Source organism: Mauremys mutica, chromosome 3 (assembly GCF_020497125.1).
Source record: "Mauremys mutica isolate MM-2020 ecotype Southern chromosome 3, ASM2049712v1, whole genome shotgun sequence".
In the NCBI taxonomy this organism is placed as follows: Eukaryota; Metazoa; Chordata; order Testudines; family Geoemydidae; genus Mauremys; species Mauremys mutica.
In genome coordinates, this window is record NC_059074.1 from 10415062 (window position 1) to 10436322 (window position 21261).

Consider the following 21261-nt stretch of genomic DNA (forward strand, 5'->3'; position numbering starts at 1 on the left):
GAGAAGTTTGGGAAGTTTGCCACCTGGTTGCCAACCCTACATCTCAGGTCTTGCTGTCCCTGATCCTGCTGAAAACTCCTTCGCTTCCCCTTCGACAGGCATAGCATCCCATTGTGATGTCACCTCCAGTGAATAGATTGTGTGAGGTCACATGCAAATGATGAGGAATATTGTGGTCACGTCTAGGCAGAGGAAATTGTTGCCTTTGGTTAGACTATGGTGTGGGGAGGTTGCTCCTCGGTATCTGCCGCAGCCTCACCTCTTTGAACATGAACAAGGAGCATCAAGTTAGAATGGGATTAAAATGCTGTTCCTTACCCTCTGGCTTCTAACGACCTTCATGAGAAGCACACATGCAGGTAGGTGGATTATAAACCCTGAGCACTGTCCTCAGTGGGAGATCTGGTTCTGCCCTCGTGTTATAACTCCCTGTGCTTTGCACCAGCATGAGTGAGCGGAGAATTAGGCACTGCCTTGTAGGCTGTCAATTCGGTAGCGCCATTCTCCAGCCTCACCCAGAAACAGCATTTCAGCTGCTTGTGCACAGTCTAGGACATCTGTGTTCGCAGCCTTAATATGTGCAATAACTGAGCAATTTTCATAGGCACAATGAGACAGCGAAGTAAAGACCGCTGGGTCCAAAGTTTGACTTTATAGCATTTGAAGACAACTGACTTTTGGTGGGGATGGGGAGTTCAGGGTGTTTTTTAGACTCTGTGTAATCTTGTCTAGAGTTGTGAGTTACTTTAACCAATTACCCACCTCCAGGTGAGGGTTTACATCTAGGTTAGCGTGTGAACATTCAGCCCCAAGAATGATTGCAGAAGACAGGTTATTAGCAGAAGGGGGAGCCCCTGGGCACAACCAGGACCACACCGTGTTCTTCTATTACTTTTCATAGCCAGCCGAACATCAGTCCGTGCACTGCAGTCTGGTAAAGGAGAGAGAGTCCAAAACAGAATGCATAGAATTGGCACTATTCACACCATGCCTTGCGGAAAAACCTGGAGCATTAGCCCCATCATCAGCCTCACCATCATCAGCCTCACCAAGGCATGCAGGCTGGGACACGGCTTTTATAACGGGTTAAGTTGACACTAGGGTGACCAAATAGAAAGTGTGAAAAATCGGGATGGGGGGTAGAGGGTAATAGGCACCTATATTTTAAAAAAAAGCCCCAAATATTGGGACTGTCCCTATAAAATTGGGACATTTGGCCACCCTAGCTGACACCCACTGGGGTTCATACGTATTCATGAAGGTTTTTAATTCCCTTTGCTTATTTGAACCTCCACATCCCACTACTTTTGCGCGCCACATTTTTCATAGTCGAACTTGGTAGTTCGCCTTAAGCTCATAAACATCTACATCTCCTTATGATCACTATAGTAACGGACGGTTGCCTAAGTCTCTAACATTTCACTCCACCTACCAAAGGTCATCTTGTATTGTCTGCTGATCTCTTGCAGCCATTGCTATCCAAACTCAGCAGTTATTTCCAAGCAGCGGCATATCACATACATCCACACAAGCTCAGCAAGTTTATTACTCACTTATTTATGCTAGTTTATCTTTATAATATAGTTAATTTATCCTGAGGCCTAATTTGGCTATGCTAAATACTTTACAAGCCTGAGGTCTGTAGGCCCTATGCTCCATACATATATTTCACCTCTATATCTTAAACATACCTGATAGCTTTTTATTCCTGGCTACATCTGTCTATTATTATTTGTATTGTGTTAGCATTGCAGAGTGCCGGCCATAAACCCAGGAGCCCAGTGTGCTAGGTGCTGTACAAATATAGAACAAAAAGACAGCCCCTGCCCAAAAGCAGTTATAGTCTTATTAATTATATTTGCTGCTTGCTTCTTAAACTCAAAGATTTCACATGCATCTTCATTTTCATGACAGCTCGGCTAGCTGGAACAATGTGTTTTACTCTAGCTAAATGCTAGGTAATACGTGTAGGAACCAAGGCTCTCGGTCACACAGGATGGAGGAATGTATTTTGGAAGCTAGTGACTCAGAAGAGGATTTAGGGCTCATGGTATATAGTCAGCTGAACATGAGCTGCTAGTATGAAGCAGCGAGGAAGAGAGCAAATGCAAATCTTGTGATGTAATTGCAGGAGAATATCAAGCAGAAATAGGGAGATTTTATTATCACTGTCTACAGCATTAGTGAGACCACTTCTGGAATATCGTGTCAATTTCTGATGTCTATACTTTAAAAAATGAAGTTGATAAATTGAAAAGGGTTCAGGGAAAAAAACTACTAGAATGAGTCAAGTTCTGGAAATGCTGCGTTACAGTGATACACTAAATAAACTCAATCTATTTTGTTTATCAAAGATTAGACTGAGGAGATTTAATCAGGGTTTGTAAGTGCGGGAGGAAAGCCGATAGGTCCCAGACAAAGGAGGATGGTCCAATGGATGGAAGCTGAAGCTAGGCAAGATCCGAATGGAAATAAGGTGCACTTTTTAAATTGAGAGTAATTAGCCATCGGAGCAACTTGCAGAGGGAGTGGTGGAGTGTCCATCACTTGAATCTGTAAATCAAGACTGGATGTACGTCTAAGAGATATGCTCTATCTCAGCCACAAGCGTAGGCTTGATGCAGGATTCCATTGGTGAAATTATATGTCCAGTGTTATGCAGATGAGAGTGGATAACCGTAGTGGCCCCTTCTTTGGCCTTAAAATCTGTTCCTCTGTGACTCCCATGTTGTACTCATCATTCTGCTCACGTGGCATCTAAGACTCCCAAGAATTTCAGCTCCAAACACCTTTTAACTTTGCAGGCATTCAAAATGCAAACCTGGATTTAAAATTTGCAAATATCCTGTCTCTTTATGAAGGCTGAACCAAACCCCAGGATACAAATCCTCTCCCCTGCTGCTTGTAACTTTGGGGTTGTTTCTTGGGCCCATCTCTAAAGACCCAAAGTGATTCTGTCCCTTCTGAGTTAGGTGCATCACTGCAGAAAATAGACCCTGGGCTTCACTGCCCCCTTACATGATGTAAGTCAGGAAAAACTCCACTGAGGCCAAGAGAGAGAGAACAGTGTAGAACTGGTGTGAACATAGAATGGGGCCCTGTGGATGGTTGTATATGTTTTGCAAACTGATTTGAAGTGACCTGTGTCCACGCACACACACACACGCACACACACTCTCTCACTGCACTGCCTTTTTTTTTAGAATGTGGCCTCAGACCTTCTTACAAACCATCCATGCTGAAAGAGTCAAAGACCGTAGAGGGCAGGGGGGCCGTGTCCGGTGAGTTCCCCTGGCAAGTGAGCATCCAGACCAAAGAGAAGCATTTTTGCAGCGGGTCGATTATAAGCAGCTGGTGGATTTTATCTGCGGCACATTGTTTCACAAATGAACTGTGAGTACTGGGGGGCTGGGGTGGGCGTGGAGGGGCCAGGGACTCCTTCTCATTGCAGCTGTTGAGTACAGGCAACACCAGGCAGGGAGCAGTCCTCAAATAAAGTGAGTCAGCCACATTAGCTAGGGAGAGACAAGGACATAAGTTTATGCCACATAGAAACTTTCCACACCTCCGGCCCCCACCTCCCTCCAGCTTAGGGTGACCAGACAGCAAATGTGCAAAATCGGGACAGGGGGTGGGGGGTAATAGGAGCCTATATAAGAAAAAGATCCAAAAATTGGGACTGTCCCTATAAAATCAGGACATCTGGTCACCCTACTCCAGCTCCATGATGTAGGGATGGAGAAGAGCCTCACTGCACAACCAGACCACATCTCTGACCACGCTGACCTCATCTTAATCAACCACGAAGCCTTTGCTACCCTGGGTGTAGCAGCCTTACCTTCTGGCTGCTCTAAGAGGGCAACTGTTATTAGGCCAGATTCACCTCTTTTCTGCAATGTATCAAGCTAGGAAATAATAATAGGAAGGTGTAAATTACACCCCCTCCCTCCATCAAAAGCAAGGGAGATTGCGGTGAGTGCACCAGCTAGCAGGCAGTGTTTCAGGGGTCAGGGACGTTCCATATAAAGGAAGTGGAGGGGAGAGAAGAATCCATCCTCTCCCTCGTCCCCTGATCTGGTCTGGGGAGGAGACATTTCCCAGCCCCACTTTGGAGGCCGGGGATGAAGAGTCTGTCTCAACCAGCCGCCTGTTATCTCCTGGGAGGAGGAAGAAGCAGGTCTCTTGGTGCTTCTCACCTTATCCAAACAGGGAGGAGAAAGAGATCACCAGGGTGGGATTCGGAGAAACCCAAGGACCCTTTCCTCAAATACCAGCGATGTGGCTGAGTGGTGGCCCCGTGCACCTCCCTACTTTTTTCATTATCGCATTCTTGCCAATAGGACGAGCTAGCGCGCTTTAGCTCCACGCACCTCAAATCCCATCACCATCCCTGTTAGGGGGTAGCAGTGCTCCTCAATAGCCCTTTGTGCTTGTAAAGTCCCTTCCATCCAAGGATCTCAAAGCACTTTACAAGCCAACTATCATTCTCAGTTTATAGGTAGCCCAAGGTCATAAAGGAAATCGGTGTCAGAGCTCCCTGTAGAACTCCTTACTCCCAGCCCCCTGTTTTCACTATTAGCTCTGCTGTCTTCCTGCAGCCTGCCTGGCTTCCACATGAGGTGCGTGATGTGCGGTGCTGGGCAAAAACTTTGCACAAAAATTAGGACGCCTTCCCAATGGAAGTGTCTTTGCCCTTTGGTGAGAAATCGAACATGGCTCTGCTCTTGCACCAACAAAAACCAAAACGATGGTGTCACGGAGTGTGGGGGAGTCCGGGACCTGCACCCCTCTTCCTGGGCTCACAGTGACTCTCAGCCAGCCAGTAAAACAAGGTTTATTGGACAGTAGGAACGCAATCTACAGCAGAGCTTGTAGGCACAACCAGGACCCCTCAATCAAGTCCTTCTGGGGGTTCAGGGAGCTTAGATCCAAGCTTGGGATTCCGTGCATTCAACCACTCAGCCCAAAACCAAAATTGACAAAAACCCTCTCCATCCGGCTCTCTTCCTTTGTCCCGGGCAAAGGTGTTGACTCCCCCTCCTCCCTGCCTGGCTCAGGTTACAGGCTCAGGTACTGTCCATCACCTAAAGTCATCCCCTGCCCTCCCATTCACTGTGCAGACAGTCCCTACTGCATCACAGATGGTGTTTACTCAAAAATGGTTCCTTTTCAGTGGAAAAAGAGCAAATAACCGCACACAAATTAGGAGTGTGCTAGGCGCTGCACAAAGATAGTGAGAGATAGTCCCTGCCCTGAAGTACCTCCAACCAGATGGACAAAACAAAGGGTAGGAGGGAAACAGAGGCACTAAAAGGGGGGTGCTCTTGGCTTAAGTTCATACAGCAGGTCAGGAAAACGGATGGTCCAATGGTTAGGTCTAACCTGGGACTTGGGAGACTGAGGTTTACTTCCCTTTTCTGCCACAACTTCCTCTGGGACCTTGAGTAAGTCACTAAATACCTGGTCCTGCTGTACTACAGTCAATGAGCACAAGACCTGCCCCTTAGTCGCTCTGTGCCTTCTTTACCCATCTGCGTAGTGGGGATGACAGCACGGCCTGTCCTCACTGGGGTGTTGTGAGGCTAAATCTATTACAGATTGTGAGGCACTCTGATACCATGGTGACGGGTGCCAGATGATACACATCTAGTGACAGTCTCCACAAGTACTCCCAAGCAAATCAGTCTGGCTCCTCCTGGAATAAGGTGCTACTCCCTGTGAGTGAGGGAGGCAGAATCCAGCTTTTTGTGAAAAGGGTTTCTCAGTGCTGCCAGCGCTAGCAATGCGGATGGGTTTCCACGGCCTCTTTGGCTATCCCAACCCTGCGATGTGCAGAGTGCTTTGAGCTCCCTCTCTGAAGGAGGGTGTCCCCCCCCTCCCACCTTTGCAGAATGACTTTGCTCCCCTTGTTCACGTTTTGTCTCCGTTTCGTTACTAAGTCCACCAGATCTTTACGTGGCGTTTGGGGCAGTTGACTTGGAAAGCCACCAAGTAGAGAAGAAAAAGCTGGACAGGCTGATTCTGCATGAGCACTTCGATAGCGCGAACACGGACAACAACATCGCCTTGATCCTGCTCGACTCACCAATAGAGTTCAGTGAACAGAAAATGCCCATCTGCTTGCCCTTCATTCATGACCTTCAGACGTGGAAGGGCTGCTGGGTTGCTGGTTGGGAAGCCAAGGTTGCAGGTACTGTACTGTGTGAGGGAAGGGGGGTATTTGCCAGTGAAGTCTGCATTCACTTACTTTAAAATACGCCCCCTACAGCAAAACGAGGGATGGGTGTACGTAGCCCAGGCAAGAAGCTCTGGTTTCAGCCAGCCGGCAGCTGCCATTCCTCTCCGCTGGGCAAGGCCCAAACCAAATATACATGACCTGGGGAGCACCCACAGGCCCTGTGAGTTGGGAAGGGAGGCTGTGATGGCAGCCTGCTCTCACTACTGCTGGAGATAGCATGGTAGGTGTGTCAGGAGGCGTGCGGGAGGGCGGAGATGAAGGTGAAAGCTGCTAGGCACCCAGTCTAACCCTTAGAAAGAGCAGCCCCCTCTCCAAATTACGACACCAAGGTTCCTTCACATACAGCAGCTCCCCTCAGTCTGAGGCACCGCTCTCCGGTGCAAAGAGCATCCCCCTCCCCGCCTCCAACAGGAGACACCTCCCACCTTGTGAAGATCGCTCCAACTGGAGACCACGAAGGCCCCAATTTTCAGTCCCAAAAGCTAGACACACAACAGATTTGGCTGGGATGCAGGTAAATCTGGGCCTAAATTGTGAGCTGTGGTTCGTAATGAAGGGGAGTTGAGAGCTAGGACCGTCCCGGGTGAAAATATGTTCACAGGCTGATTGTTCCTGTGGATTCCAGCCTCTTCACTCCTCATCAGCTGGTGGACAGGATGAAACTGCATAATGGCCCAGTTTACTCTCTGGTGAAATCCCACTGAAGTAACAGAAGCTACATCAGGACTGATTTTGGCCCAATATTTCCTTGCTTGGTTAAACAGCAATGAAGAGTGATCATGAGTAAATATCTGAAAGGCTTACTCAAGAAAGGAGACCATTTGGGTAGGATGGTACCAACCCAGGGTGTTATAACAGCCCCATACATGCTACTGGAGCCTACTGTCTCGGCCAAGTCTTCTCTCTGAACTCCCTCTGTATGTAGTAGAGAGGTTGTGTTTTCCTTGCTATCCCTTTTGCCCCCATAAACCATATTATCCTATTTTACTTTGCTGCCTCTGTGGTAACAGCAGCGTGGAAGCAGAAAGGCCGAGCATGAGAGCAGACGAATGTTGGGCACATATGGGGGTTTTCTGGGAGTTGGTTCCCAGAAAGTAGTAAATAGAGGGGGTGGATTCCCTGTGGGTTGTTCACTTGTTGTTTTGGGGCATAGGGGCTTCCTCGATGTTTTGTTCTTGTGTCAGCATGTTTCTTCAGCAGCAAGTCTTTAATCATTGCCCCCCTCGCAAAATGGCCAGAGGCGGGCAGTGTTTTCAGTCTCATTTCTCCTAGTGGGGTGGTAGTCAGCCTCCGTACAGCCTGGCTGGCAAAATGCCGAGTTAGCTGAGCTCCCATACAGACTCTGCGCTCACACTGGGGTCCATGAAGAAGGTGACATTACATTGCCCTAGGAGGCTTTCCCTTGAACACACCGGTGTAGGAAGCTTGCTGGGGACAACCCCTAGTGCCCAGCACTTTGGGTGGTCCAGTGGTACTGGGGAGGCCGATGTAACTTTGGAGAGTCCCTTGGAAGGTGAAATTATGCCAGGAGCTATTTTGGCCCCAAGAGCAGCCCGGAATCAGAAGGACACAAGACTGGCATCAAACCACTCGCCCACAGGGAGGCAAGGTTTGTCTTGGAAGAAGCACTTGCACTGTTGTGACGAGGGCCATGTTAGTATCTACAGAGACCCAGGTTCCTCACTGCACTAGGACTCAAGGGGGGTGATCTCCTCTGTTCAGGGACTGTGGGGTTGGATCACCTCCAGTTCAAACTACGGCAGCTCTAGGGGTGCCCTCAATTGTGCATCCCTCTGCTAGAGCCTCTCTCAGGCTTTCAGCAGCAGGGGGTCAGCATGGGGCACTCTCCATCCTCACCCCACCTCCACTCCACCTCCAGCCCATCCCACAAACAGCCCCCTGCACGGGGAGGTGGCACAGGGGTGGGGGTGGGGATGCATTCACTGGGGAGCCTTGTAGCCACATTGCAGCTAATGGCCACAGTGTAGTGATGGCCCCTGCCCACCTCTCCCAGCAAAATTCCTCAGACCGGTTTGACTCTGGTGTCACTCCATTGACTCCAGCTCTGATTTACCCCAGCATCACTGAGAGCTGAATCAGACCCTTCCATCATACAGACTCCTCTGCAGAGGCACAAACATCTGCCGGGTCAAATTCAGGGCTACATGCTGCCACTTGGCAACACTGAGTTCACGTGGTGTGCGGGGAGGGGAGGAGGGATTCACAGCCTGGGGGCCAATTTTGGGCCCAGCTTTAACTTTAACCAGGTACTTATGAGATCTCCCAGCATGCACTTGGGAAGAGCTAATTAGGAGGGGCACGTGTCTCCTGCCCTGAGTGAGTCACTTACAGCTGACAGGCCTCCCACTGTGGCATTTTCAAAGGGCCTTTTTCTTCCTTTGCTCCTGATGGGTTCTGAAGGAGAACACGGGTTAAAGGAATGTACTTTTCTTGTAGCCATGAATATTTCAGGCCTTTTCACGGCTCCGTGGGAATTTGGTGCATGCAAACACTTTCTGGTTTCTTTTTGAATAGGAAGTTTTATAACATGGATTCTAACAGTTTGCTAACATGGATTTCAAGTCTATTTGCCGCTTAGTAAGAGAGAAAGGTGATGAGTCCTTCAGGGTCTTGGAGATGCCTCAAAGGTGCCAAAGGACAAGCAGGGCTGATGTCTAGACCTTAATCATCTCTTGTTCAGAGAACATATTGACCATTCAATTTACTTCGCTATTTTATGATTTTGTGACCTGCCACTCAGCCCTGTGGTGAGTCCAACAATAGTCTCTAGATGCTGAGCTGGGGACCAGTCAAGTGCAATTCATTGCAGAACATCACAAAGGAGACAAGAGGGTGCTGGTCCTTTAAGGACCAAAAGAGGCTTCCTCAGCCAAAGTCCAGAGTTGAACCGTGAGTTGTTTCAGCCAGGCCTCAAAATGGAGTCTACTGCTTACCACACCAGAATTTCCCAATGGCCAGTTCGCAGCCAGCCACAGGATTCTACCCAACCATCACCCGGCTTTTCTAGGGTTACATCATTACCGTAGCTGGCCCTGGCCTGTTACTCTGGAGATCCCTAGTCTCAGAAAAGGCAGTTATGGGTTTCCTTCAGATCCCAGGCAGAAGTTCAACTCCCTCCCTGCCAACATCTAGACAGCCTCAGTAGACCCTGCCACCGGATCATGCGCTTACTCCTGCTCTTCTCAATTAGCCTTAGAGTCGATAACAATAATGAGCACTTATAAAAGCTTGGCCTCAAACGTCTTTGTAGAAGAGGATGGATTTATGTTTGTTTCTCCTTCATCCCTGTTTAACCAAGTGCAATGCAATCTGTTGTCTCTTACACTTAGCTGGGAAGCTCCTTGGGGGAGGGACAGTCCATTTGTTCTGTTTTTGTACAGTGCCTAGCACAATGCGGTCCCGGCCCATGACCGGGGCAAGGCACTACAAATAACTAAAGAAGAAGATAAAGCACAAGAAAGGATCTTTGTGAAAGGTTCAGCATTTCTACCCTTTCCACCAAGTGCTGAGAAATCTCCTGTTCCCAGTCAATGGTCCTCCAAGACGTTCTCCAGCAAACACAGGAAAAATTGGTGTTCCTAAGAAAAAAGACAAGCAGAATTTTAAATTAGCTACAGCACTAAGAAGGCAAAGCACAAGTGCCATTGATTTGTGGTTTCACCCAAGAATCCCTGGACTGAATGGACAGCAGAGAGTGAAATGCCATCTCCCCAGAGACCCTCAGGGCTGGGAAACGTTGAAAGGGTGGCTTGGGGAAGCTTGCTCTGCTCTCCTCCCTGTTTTATAATGAAAGGGTGAAATTCACACTTGCGTGGCTTAAGGCTTGTGCTGCCCCCTCTACGCATGAGTGAATGTCACCTGACACACCCCTGTGTTCACACCCTACACACTATTGTAACAATCTTTGTACACAATAGGCCTTGTGAGGTATCCATTGAAAATGAATAGCTCACTGATCATTACTATTCTTGTGGGACGTCTGCATGCAGTGGGTGCTGGGATAGGGATGAGGAGTTGGGGGTGCAGGAGGGTGCTCCGGGCTAGGACCAAGGGGTTCGGAGGGCGGGAGGGGGATCAGGGCTGGGGCAGGGGGGTTGGGCATAGGAGGGGATCAGGGAGGCAAGCTCCAGGTGGCACTTACCTCAAGCAGCTCCCAGACACAGCAGCATGTCTCCTCTCTGGTTCCTATGCAGAGGTGCGGCCAGGCAGCTCTGAGCGCTGCCCTATCCACAGGGACCGCTCCTGCAGCTCCCATTAGCAGTGGTTCCCAGCCAATGGGAACTGCAGGGGCAGCGCTTGGGGCAGGGACAGCGTGCTGAGCCCTCTGGCTGCCCCTACGCATAGGAGCTGGAGTGGGGACATGGCGCTGCTTCTGGGAGCCGTGAAGAGTGGGGCAAGACCCCGACCCTGCTCCCCGGCTGAAGCACCAGAGCAGGGCAAGCCCTGGAGGCTGCTTCCCAGCGGGAGCTTGAGGGCTGGATTACAACATCTGGAGGGCCGGATGTGGCCCCTGGGCCGTAGTTTGCCCAGCCCTGTTCTAAGTGGATGGAGATTTGCTACGCATTCATTTGCCCCAAGTGCCCGTTCTGCTCCCTGTGTTACCTTTGTCTAATTGGTACTTACAGCCCTTGCTTCCTCTTCAGAGCAGTGCTAGCTGGATAACCCTCCCGTATGCTGCAGCCTGTTCAAGGGCATAGAAGGGGCTGCTCATCTGGGTGCTCATCACCTCCAGGGACTGCTGCAGTGATTGCCTCTGCACCCGCCTCTGTGGGGCTGTGGTTGGAGACCCACAGTCTAGCCGGAGGGTTGATAGGCCCTTGCTGTGATCTGACTCCAGATATTTGAATTGTATGGTTTTAGATTGTTCCTTAACCACCCCTAACCCCTACCCACACCCTCTCGCTCTCGCCTCTCTTTCTCTGGCTAGGGGACAAGATGAAATTAACCAAGAGGCTAAAGAAAATGGAGATGAAGCTGATCAGCAAGAAGCACTGCTCCGAGTGGCTCCCGGAGCTAACGGAGAACATGCTGTGCGCTGGCTCCGCGGAAGGAGGGAAGGATGCCTGCCAGGTAAAGTAAACAGGCGCCCGCAGGACCGGGCTGCTGACGTCAGCAGAAAGAAATCACAACGGAAACTGATTTGCTATGGTAATGAACATTGATCCCTTCCGCAGCCCCCTGGGGTTGCTAATGTTTCACTGCATGTGTTCAGGGCATGAAACTCCAAAGAGTGCAGCCAAGGGACTGGCAGAATATCTCGGTGCCTAGTTAAAAAAGGATATTGAACAGGACAGCCAAGGTGCAGGGCTCCTTGGGTTAACAGGTGTTCGCAGTGCTGCAGAAACAGCCCGCTCAGTTCCAGGGAGGACACTGCGCCTTGCATTGCTCTTAAGCAAATCTCCATCTGTCACTCCAGGAGCAGAACTCATGGAGCGGTTTTCACCCTCCTCAGCTAAAAAGACAGGTGGACTTGATGCAGGGTGTTGGAAGGGGCATGGGCAACCAAAAGGAGGAAAAAATGAGATGATCTCAGACTTCCCCTTCCCAGAACTATATATTACATGGGGAGGAGTAGCTTGGACGGCTCCGGGGACTGGGAATGTGAGATGGAGCCGGTTGTATCAAAGCAGCTGGTTCAAACAAAAGCAGGTACAGGCCAAGAGTTGTTACTATCCGCTGACTGGTTGGTGGCTGATATGACAAGGAGCATGGTGGTCTCAGACCGGGTTAGTATGTCGGTATATTTATATGCCAGCAGAGCCCCTAATGTAGACGCAGCATATGCTGACAGAAGGAGTTTTCCTCCTGCCATATCTATACAACCTGCCTGAACAACGTTAGCTATGCTGACAAAAGTACTCTTGGGTCGGCATAGCTGCATCTACATTGGGAGCGTTGGTCATGTAGCTATGTCAGCCAAGGAGTGGTGTTTTTTTCTTGTTGTTGGTTTCCACCCTCTGAGCGGGTCTAAACTTGGCAGTGGAGACCAGGCCTCAGTCCAATTCCCATAGACAGGACATGACGGTCTCTTACTGTGATACAGAAAGACAGCGTATGAGGCGTGAGGGGAGAATTGGCTTCTGCACCAGTGGTAACAAATGGAGAACGCCTCTCCCTCTCCTATGGTCAATGCTGCAGAAGACATAAGTGGGTATAAATCCCAGAAGGGTGTAATCACCAAGGGGTGGGGATTGGTTAGGTTTGTCCGGGAGGGGGAGGGGGGTAAGAGCAGAAGAAATGGGAAGAAATTCAGTAAAGGAGAGTTCAGGCTGAATATCAGCAACCCTCCTAATAGGAAGGTCAGTCCAGCGCTGAGTGCACAAGGCTTTGGCACCACAAATACACCAGCACAAGTGGCAACAATTAGACAGCCTCCCCTGCCCTCTTGATGGCTCTCCCAGTTTGAGGTATCAAGACTGAAAGAGCCATGGAGACTGGACGACTCTGCCATCCGTAGAAGCAATGCTTCCAGTTCAGGGTTGAGTCACATTGAAAGCGTCGCATGGGTCAGCTTTGCTTTGAGGAATCATTCTTTGGAGAGACGGAGAACTGCAGTCTCCAGAGCTGTTAATCTGTCAGCTTTCACCGGCGTGAAATTCCCTTCAAATTTTTAGAAAGAAAACTGCCATGGGATAGCATTAATATCATTAAATAATGCCCTTGTCTATTCTTGCCATAAGTTGCGCATTTGATTTATGCTATTGCAACAGCTAGACTATCCGTACCAGCATAATGAATCTCATGTAGCCAAAAAGTTGACTAGGTCTTTATTTTGATCTATAATACGCTCGAGTATAGTGAGAAATGAGGAAGTAACGTGGAACTGAACAGAAAGTGCCTGCGTGCAAGAAAACGTTCTCCATGCCCTGACTCATGTGTGTGAAATGCTGGGAGTCTCGAGATTAACTTGAGCCCAATGTTCCAGCTACTGCCCATCTTCAGCGCAAGGTGGGCAGGTTTACTCATGCGGCTTGGCCAGGCAGAAATGGGTTGTAGCTTGAAACTAGGAAAACCCTAGAGCTGGTGGCAAAAAATCCGATGAAATGCTTTTAAATTGGAATTTGCCAATTTGTCCAAACCGAAATGTTTTGCAGAGATGGTTCGGTTTCGATGAAGTTCCTGCCTGGTTTCCTGCCAACCGGCCTGCCTGGCTGGTAAACTAATGGGGAGATGAGAGCTTGGAATCTCTGGGAACCGCAGCCCCTAGACTCCTGGCTTCTCTGCACCTTGGGTTTCTAGGGTCCCTGGCTGCAGGGCTGCCCACCAGGCAGAGCGCCCCAGAGCCAAGGCTCCATTCTCTTTTGTGGAAAATTTTGAACTATCGAAATCATCTGCCAAATGGAATTGCCTTTCTCTGCTCCGCTGTAGAAGCAACCTAAAGTAGGACGCGGACAGCAGCGCTGCAGGAACATGGATTGGCCCCTGTCCAAACAGGGCTAGGAATTCATTAATCTGGAATTGGTGTTTAAACCTTGTTCTGTTCTTTGAGCCCCAGTATGGATGGGGCCTCGTAAACTTAGAGCAGGGAGGAGGGGAAAGGATGGTATCTCACGGACTCATTCTCATTGTCATGAAAGGGTTCTGGGGGCTGTCCAGGTGCACGGTAGGGAAGCCCTCTAATCTGTCACATTTAGAGATGAGCTGGACCCAAAATCCTGGAGCCAAACACCTCCACACATTGGGGATGTTCAGGTCTGGATATACCGACTGCTGAGATAACATAGCCGCATATGCGTAGCACAGGAAATGTGCCTCCTCACAATGTGGTATGCCCCTGCACCCTCCTGGATGGATAATCCCAAGTGTGTACCCCCCTGGCTCTCCATCTTGTGTTACAACATAACGGTACTTACGCATCACAGGCCGATTTGTTATTCGTGATCATTGTCATGAATGTGGACGTTTTAAGGAGGGGGCCTCCGCGAATGCTAATACAAAAGCTTTACACTACTGACTGCTAGAAAGTGTATGTGACCGTAACAGGCTTTGTTGGGGCAAACAAACAGCGACAGAAGCATAACTATTTCGTGGGTTATGGATGGTGTCTCTATAATATTCCAGGGAAGATTCAGTAGTGAATGTCCCAACTATTTTTACCATTAAAAAAATCAATTCAATTAAACAAATCTATTGAACACCAGCTACTTAAGGGTTCTTCAGACATCTACAGAATGGCTTTGAATGAATGCTAATAGAACCTGTAATTGACTGGCTCTATTGAGCCGTAAATACTAGCATTCACAGATGCTCAAGGTACACATACACTTCAGAACAGGCTGTACAGATTTCCTGTGTGGTTCGTGTGTGCTACTTTTCTTCCATGACCCCTGAATTAGGGTTTAGTTCCCTGTTTTCTTAAGCTCCCTTTGTTAGATTCTGAAGCAAAGCAAATGATTAGGGCGCTGGGGCACATGATTTATGAAGAGAGACTGAGGGACCTGGGGTTATTTAGTCTACAGAAGAGAGGAGTGAGGGGGGATTTGATAACAGCCTTCAATTACCTGAAGGGGGGTTCCAAAGAGGATGGAGCACGGCTGTTCTCAGTGGTGGCAGATGACAGAACAAAGAGCAATGGTCTCAAGTTGCAGAGCGGGAGGTCTAGGTTGGATATTAGGAAACACAATTTCACTAGGAGGGTGGTGAAGCACTGGAATGGGTTACCTAGGGAGGTGGTAGAATCTCCATCCTTAGAGGTTTTTATGGCCCGGCTTGATAATGCCCTGGCTGGGATGATTTAGTTGGGGTTCATCCTGCTTTGAGTAGGGGACTGGACTAGATGACCTCCTGAGGTCTCTTCCAACCCTAATCTTCTATGATTCTATGAAAGGCATTAACAACAATTAAAGTCTTTAAGGGGTTTAACTCACAAGGAAAATGCTTGCTAAACTCCTTGCTTATTTAGTGAGCATAAGAACATAAGAACAGCCATACTGGGTGAGATCAGTGGTCCATCTAGCCCGGTATCCTGTCTTCCGACAGTGGACAGTGCCAGGTGCTTCAGAAGGAATGACCAGAACAAAGAAATTGTCGAGTGATTCATCCCCTGTCGTCCAGTCCCAGCTTCTGGCAATCAGAGGCTTAGGGACACCCAGAGCATAGGGTTGTGTCCCTGATCATCCTGGCTAATAACTGTTGATGGATTTATCCCTCAATGAAGAGTTGGGAAATGTCCCAGTTCTATTTTGGAAGGTTTCTGGAAAGAAGAGGAGCTGGATAGGCCAGTGCTTTGGCAAATGGAACAGAGAGCTGTTTACTTTGATGTCAGTTCAAATCTTGTTCAGATCACAACTGAAGGAACAATGATCTTATAGATAAGGCATTGGATTGGAATCCAGGACAGCACTGTTTGACTCCAAGTGTGACTCTGGGCAAATGTCTCTGTACCTTAGCTCGCCAACTGTAAATTGGGGGTAATATTCCTATGTTGGTGATTTATGGTCTTGCGGGGCAGGGACTGACTCTAGCACATTGGGGCTGCTACTCACTACTGAAATACAAATTATAATAACAAACATTCCCATCTCGTGGCTAATCTAAGTGAAGTGGTGGGTCTCAGTCCAGTTCCCCAGGACCAGGCAGTCAGATACCCTGGTGATGAATGCAGACTCACCAAACAGCATCACAGCTGGCCAGCTGTTGGCAATCTCAGCAGGGAGGCCTAGGTCTGAGCAGTCTGTGGAGTCTAATCTGCCCTCTTAACCCAAGCACACAGTTCAGTGGCTTGGTGGTCTAATGCTAACATTCCTGCTTTGTGTCTTGTGGTCCTGAGTGCTAATCCCTCCCACAAGTGGCAAAGACCCACAACACCTTGTGACAAACTGAGCTGGCACATAAATGGAACAGAAAGTCTGGTGAAAGCGGGAATATTCATTAAGTAACAAATCTGGAAATGACAGATTGGGACCAGCACCAATGATAACAATACCTATTGAAAAACTGAAGAGGTTCAGAGAAAAGCTACAAGAAAGATAAAGGGATTGGAAAACATGCCTCATCGTGGCAGATTCAAGGAGCACAATCTGTTTAATTTATCAACACGAGGAACAGAAATCTGATCATAGAGGGCTCTTCAGTCTTGCAGACAAAGATATAACAAGAACCATGTCTGGAAGTTGGAGCTAAACAAATTCAGACTGGGAATACGGCACAGATTTTTAACAATGAGGGTAATGAACCAGTGGAGCAACTGACTAAGGATTGGGGTGGATTCTCCATCATTGGAAATTTTCAAATCAAGACTGGAGGTTTGTTCTGAAAGATCTGCTCTAGTTCAAGCAGGAATTAATTCGGGGAAGTCAGATAAGAGGCATGTCATGCACATCAGACTAGATGATCGAAACGATCCCTCTGGCCTTGGCATCTAGCTACTCTCAAGCGCTTACCTAGCCCTTTTCGTTATTAGACCCTAACGCACTCAAAGCTGAGCTCTTTCTCCCAATGTTCTCTGGGAAATCTAGTCTAGTAGATTTGCAAATGGTAGATGAAGCGACTTGTTTAGCCTGTCAAAGGGAGCTTGTGGCTGAGCTGGGAACCCCAATCGCATGAGCCACAGGCTGGTGCCCCAACCACTAGCTCAGTCCTTCCTGCCCACGTTACAAAATATCATTTGCGTGGCGGGTTCGATTTCCCTTCCCCACAACTTTCCCCAAAGATGCTGCATTCAGAAACAAAATAAAGGTGACAGTCGTCTGCTGACAAAGGCCTTTACCTCCCTCCCTGCCCATGGCAAATGTCATTGCTTCACATGCTGGGCCTCGTCGATGTGTAGACCAACACGGAAATGAAACCAGCTAAGACTTGCAAAGGCTGCGTATTCACCCAACAAGCAGCAGGCGGGTTGTTCTCCCACCTAAAAAGACGTCTGAATGTGTTTCTTTGGATAAATTACAATGTTGCCTGCATGAATAAAAATAAGGGGGAAAGTGACTTGAAGCCCACTGACCTCAATGGACATTGGACAAAGGAGATAATAGGTGGATGCCTCCAAGAAGTAAGGGTACGTCTTCACTACCCGCCGGATTGGCGGGTAGCAATCAATTTCTCGGAGTTCGATATATCGCGTCTCATCTAGATGCGATATATTGAACCCTGAACGCGCTCCCGTCAACTCCGGAACTCCACCGGAGCGAGTGGTGGTAGCGGAGTCGACGGGGGAGCTGCGGACGTCGATCCCATGCCGTGAGGACGGGTAAGTAATTCGAGCTAAGGTACTTCGACTTCAGCTACGCTATTCACGTAGCTGAAGTTGCGTACCTTAGATCGACCCCCCCCAGTGTAGACCAGGCCTAAGATGCTGTTTTTAAGGGCTGTTTCTGCCAAAACTCAAAATTATTTACCAGCAAGTATGCCATCCCCATCTCCTTTTTGAATGGGAGGATTCACACAGAGTGCATGAATTAAGCATGAGATCTGATTTAATGGGGTTGTTTTTACCCATCCCTAAGCTGGAATGCAGAGCAACGGAAGCAAAGAGACTATTTTTAGCTAACTCAGTGCCCTGGGACTGAGTGTTTTAACTAATTAGCAGCAGCAGCAAATGCCTGGCGTGTATTGCTGACCAAAGTTACTCCACAGCATCCTGGAAGCTGAAAGTTCCCCCGGAGCTGGGTTTGGTAGGGTCAGAGATGTCACCAAAAATGCTTGTGGAATTAGTCACGTCGCAGTGAGCCTGGTTTGGGGACAGTGTTCTGCTCAGCAGGACTTGGTCCTTCTCACGCCCATAGGAATGGTGCACCTTGGGCCAGATGCTTAAAGGGATTTAGGCACCTAAAGAGGCAGATAGGTGCCTAGTGGGATTTTCAAAAGCACTGTGGCATCTTAGGTGGAGGGTCTTAGAACCGTAGGCATTTAGGCCTTTTGAAAATCCTGCTAGGTCCCTATCTGCATCTTTAGGTGCCTAGATGCCTTTCAAAATCTGGTACCTTGAGCCTCTTCCACTGGGAAAGGGATTAGAGGCGGGATTTGGCTCTCAGGAAGGAGGTACGGCAAAACGGCTCAGTTTGCAGGGCATTGCCTAGCTTTTTCCACGTGCAGCTTTTCAGGTGCCTATTTCTGCGGTTGATGTATCAGGCACTGTAGCCAGCTCTCTCGCCTTCCCTAAGCACTGACTGCATGCCAGCTGCACACCAGGCAGTGCAAAGGAAGAGACAAACATGCACAATCGTTAATTGGAGGAGTGGAGGAAAATAGCGACTGGCCAAAATGAAAACTCGACGAGCTGCAGCCTTGGCTCTGAACACTGGATTCCTGGGTTTTATTCCCCATGCTGCCCTCGGCGCACTAGTTTGTACAAACCAGCTCATTTCTCTGCTTCGGTTTTCCCAGCTATAAAACGGGGACCTACCCCACTCAGATGTGTCGAGCAGTTCTGAGGGTCTCTTGTAAAAAACCCTTCATAAGTGTAAGCCCTTGTTAGCAGGCAGCCTCTGAGACGATATAGCTCGTAAATTACACCCACTCAACGAGCTTTGTTTTTCATACTGCAGTAGGATGCGTGACATGCAGCCTCACTGCTGCCGCATAAGGCACGTGGGGCCTGATCCTGCCTCTGCTGAAGTCGCTAGCAACGTACCCATTGATTTCAAAGAGCGTGGGCCTTCGAAGAGGTCTGTTCAAATGGGACGTTGTGCCTAAGGCTAGCAAGAGTGCATGAGTCGGAGGTCACTGCAAGGAGAACATCAATACAACCCATTGAACTATATGGTTAAAATGGGGACAAGGCCCATCTTTGGCTTCTACGTTTGTGTAGTGTCCAGACATCCTGGTCTGTGACTGAGGCACCAAAGTGCTACTGCAATATGAATATTAATAAATAATACTCACGATGAGTTTATGCAACATTTACTCCACATTTAGCAGTATTTTCCCCTGCAGTTAAAAGGCACCAGGAAAAAAAAATCTATACACGCCCTGTGGGCCTGAACTCTGCATCCGTTGACGCCAAAAGGATCTCTGCTGTAGATTTCGGTGGGAGCAGCAAGCCCATTTCCTTGCTCATTAGTGAATCCAAGGGAGCGGTTCTGGGGAGCTGCACATGGAGGAGGCTGGGTGTGCCGTCGTCAGATGGGGATGAAAGCGAGAGACAGCATTGCCCAGGCAAGCTGGCTCTGCCTGTGGAAACGTGTTCCGATTGCAGTCCGTACACGCCACACCAATTATTGGAGACAAGATAGTAAAATGGTGGGGCCTGGTGAGAGAGAGACGCCGGTAATATTTACAGCACTGCCTTGAAAGCACTTAGACTGCAATGAAGTTGTTTGAAATTTACAAGAGAGAGGCTGTAGCTTACCGGGTGCTTTTTGATCAGTACAGCATGGTGGTTCGCTCTCTCTTACACAGAGGTGCCTGGCTACATTTGTACTCATAGATCAGGAAACTCAACAAATCATTCTCTTTCAGGCCACACTAGCGCACGCGGGCACCTGCCTTTTCGGTGCGTCAGTACTGCAGGGTGGAGGTTCGTGTGCATCAGCTGGTCTCCTTTGTAAATGGGAGCTTGGTCTCAGTGCCCTTCGCTGGGTTACGGAGATCGATCGTTCATAGTTTGCTAATGGCAGCAGCCATGACTGCCCACCACTCCTTCCATGGTGGGTTAGCCAATGGGCTGACTGGGCCCATGCCCGGGGGCCCTGGACAACTGGGGGGGGCTGTCGAAAGGCCCGCTCCCCAGCAGAAGCGCCAGGCAGGCGGGGCGGGGGAAGGAGCGCTGGGTGGGTGGGGGAAGCCCCAGGGCCCAGACCCCCCGCTGTAGCCCCAGGACCGTAGGGGCTCTCGTTCCCTGCCATGGCCTCAGGGCTGGGGGAGCTCTCACTCCCCACTGCGGCCCTGGGGCCGTGCTGGGGGGAGGGGAGAGAGAGGGCCACAGTGAGGAGGGGGGCAGAAAGGAGCAAATGGGTTGCATTACACCAGTGGGGGTTGGTGGTGGAATGGGGCAGGACCGTGGGTGGAACACAGGTGGGGACCTCAGGGGGAAGGAGAAGAATGGGGTGGGGCCTTGGGTGGGTCCACAGGTGGAAGGGACGAAATGGGGGCAGGGCTGCAGACAGAAGGGGTGGGGAGGGGCCCCCACTTGCTCTCGCCCAGAGCCCCATGAAACCTTAATCCGCCTCTGGAAGGGCCAAGTATTGAATGGTCTCTCCCATACACTGAGCTACCCTCTCTCTCTCTCTCTCTCGCAGAGGTTGTCTTTTAAGGTTAAAGCACATTGATGGGGTGGTGTGGGGGTTGCTTGAATTCCTGCTGCCCATGATCCTTGACCGGCATCCTGATCTTACACCGAGAAAGCACCTTCCCTGCTGAATTGCTCCAAGGGATCTCACAGAGCTGGGCCTGCTCTGTGTAATTTTCATCCTCCGAAGGGCTCGGTATTTGATTTTCCCCGCTCAGGCCCACCTCTGGCTTAACTCTGGGATCCAGCTGCTGTAAAAGATGCTGTTCATCATCCCATTGTGCTCTCTTTTTAACCCCTAGGGAGACGGTGGGGGACCTTTGGTTTGCACCTATGGAGACGTCATGAAGTGGTTTGCACTTGGCATAGTCAGCTGGGGAGAAGGCTGTGGGGTAAAACAGCAGCCCGAAATGTACACCTTCATTTTCAACTACTTGGAGTGGATCCAGGCAGAGACGGCCAGGGAAGGGAAACCTTTCATCCCTGAAGGACTGGATAACATCACGATTTCCAAGCGGCTTCGCTCCAGCGCTTGGAAGCAGCCTTCACCTCCTGCTTCTTCGCTCCTTTTGTTTTTCTATTTTACTATTTTGCTAGTGATGATTTTCAAATCATAATAAAAATCAATTTCACCATCCCAACTCTCCTCTCCTTTATAGAAATCTTCATAATAACACCTGTCTCTTATAGAGACTTTTCATCAGTAGCTCTCAAAGCACTTCACAGTCTTTAATGGATTTATCCTCACAACATCCCTGGTGGGGAACTGAGGCATCAGGAGGCTGTTACTTGCTTAATATCAGACAGGGAGTGTGTGGAGGAGCTGGGAATTACC

General features: G+C 49.3%; 1 protein-coding gene across 1 annotated transcript; it reads left to right on the forward strand.

The window, feature by feature from the left end:
• The first annotated feature begins 181 nt into the window (after positions 1 to 181).
• Positions 182 to 21058, forward strand: PRSS55 (serine protease 55). Its single transcript, XM_045008865.1, has 5 exons — positions 182 to 359; positions 3204 to 3393; positions 5940 to 6190; positions 11187 to 11329; positions 20729 to 21058. Exons 1-5 carry the CDS (start codon positions 305 to 307, stop codon positions 21041 to 21043), a joined length of 954 nt encoding a protein of 317 aa, XP_044864800.1. The 5' UTR covers positions 182 to 304; the 3' UTR covers positions 21044 to 21058.
• Positions 21059 to 21261: the final 203 nt, after the last annotated feature.

Coding starts and splice junctions, on each gene's coding strand:
- PRSS55 (XM_045008865.1), top strand. CDS start 305: ATGCTGTTCCTTACCCTCTGGCTTCTAACGACCTTCATGAGAAGCACA. Junction 360..3,203: donor CATGAGAAGCACACATGCAG/GTAGGTGGATTA, acceptor CTTTTTTTTTAG/AATGTGGCCTCAGACCTTCT. Junction 11,330..20,728: donor GAGGGAAGGATGCCTGCCAG/GTAAAGTAAACA, acceptor TTTAACCCCTAG/GGAGACGGTGGGGGACCTTT.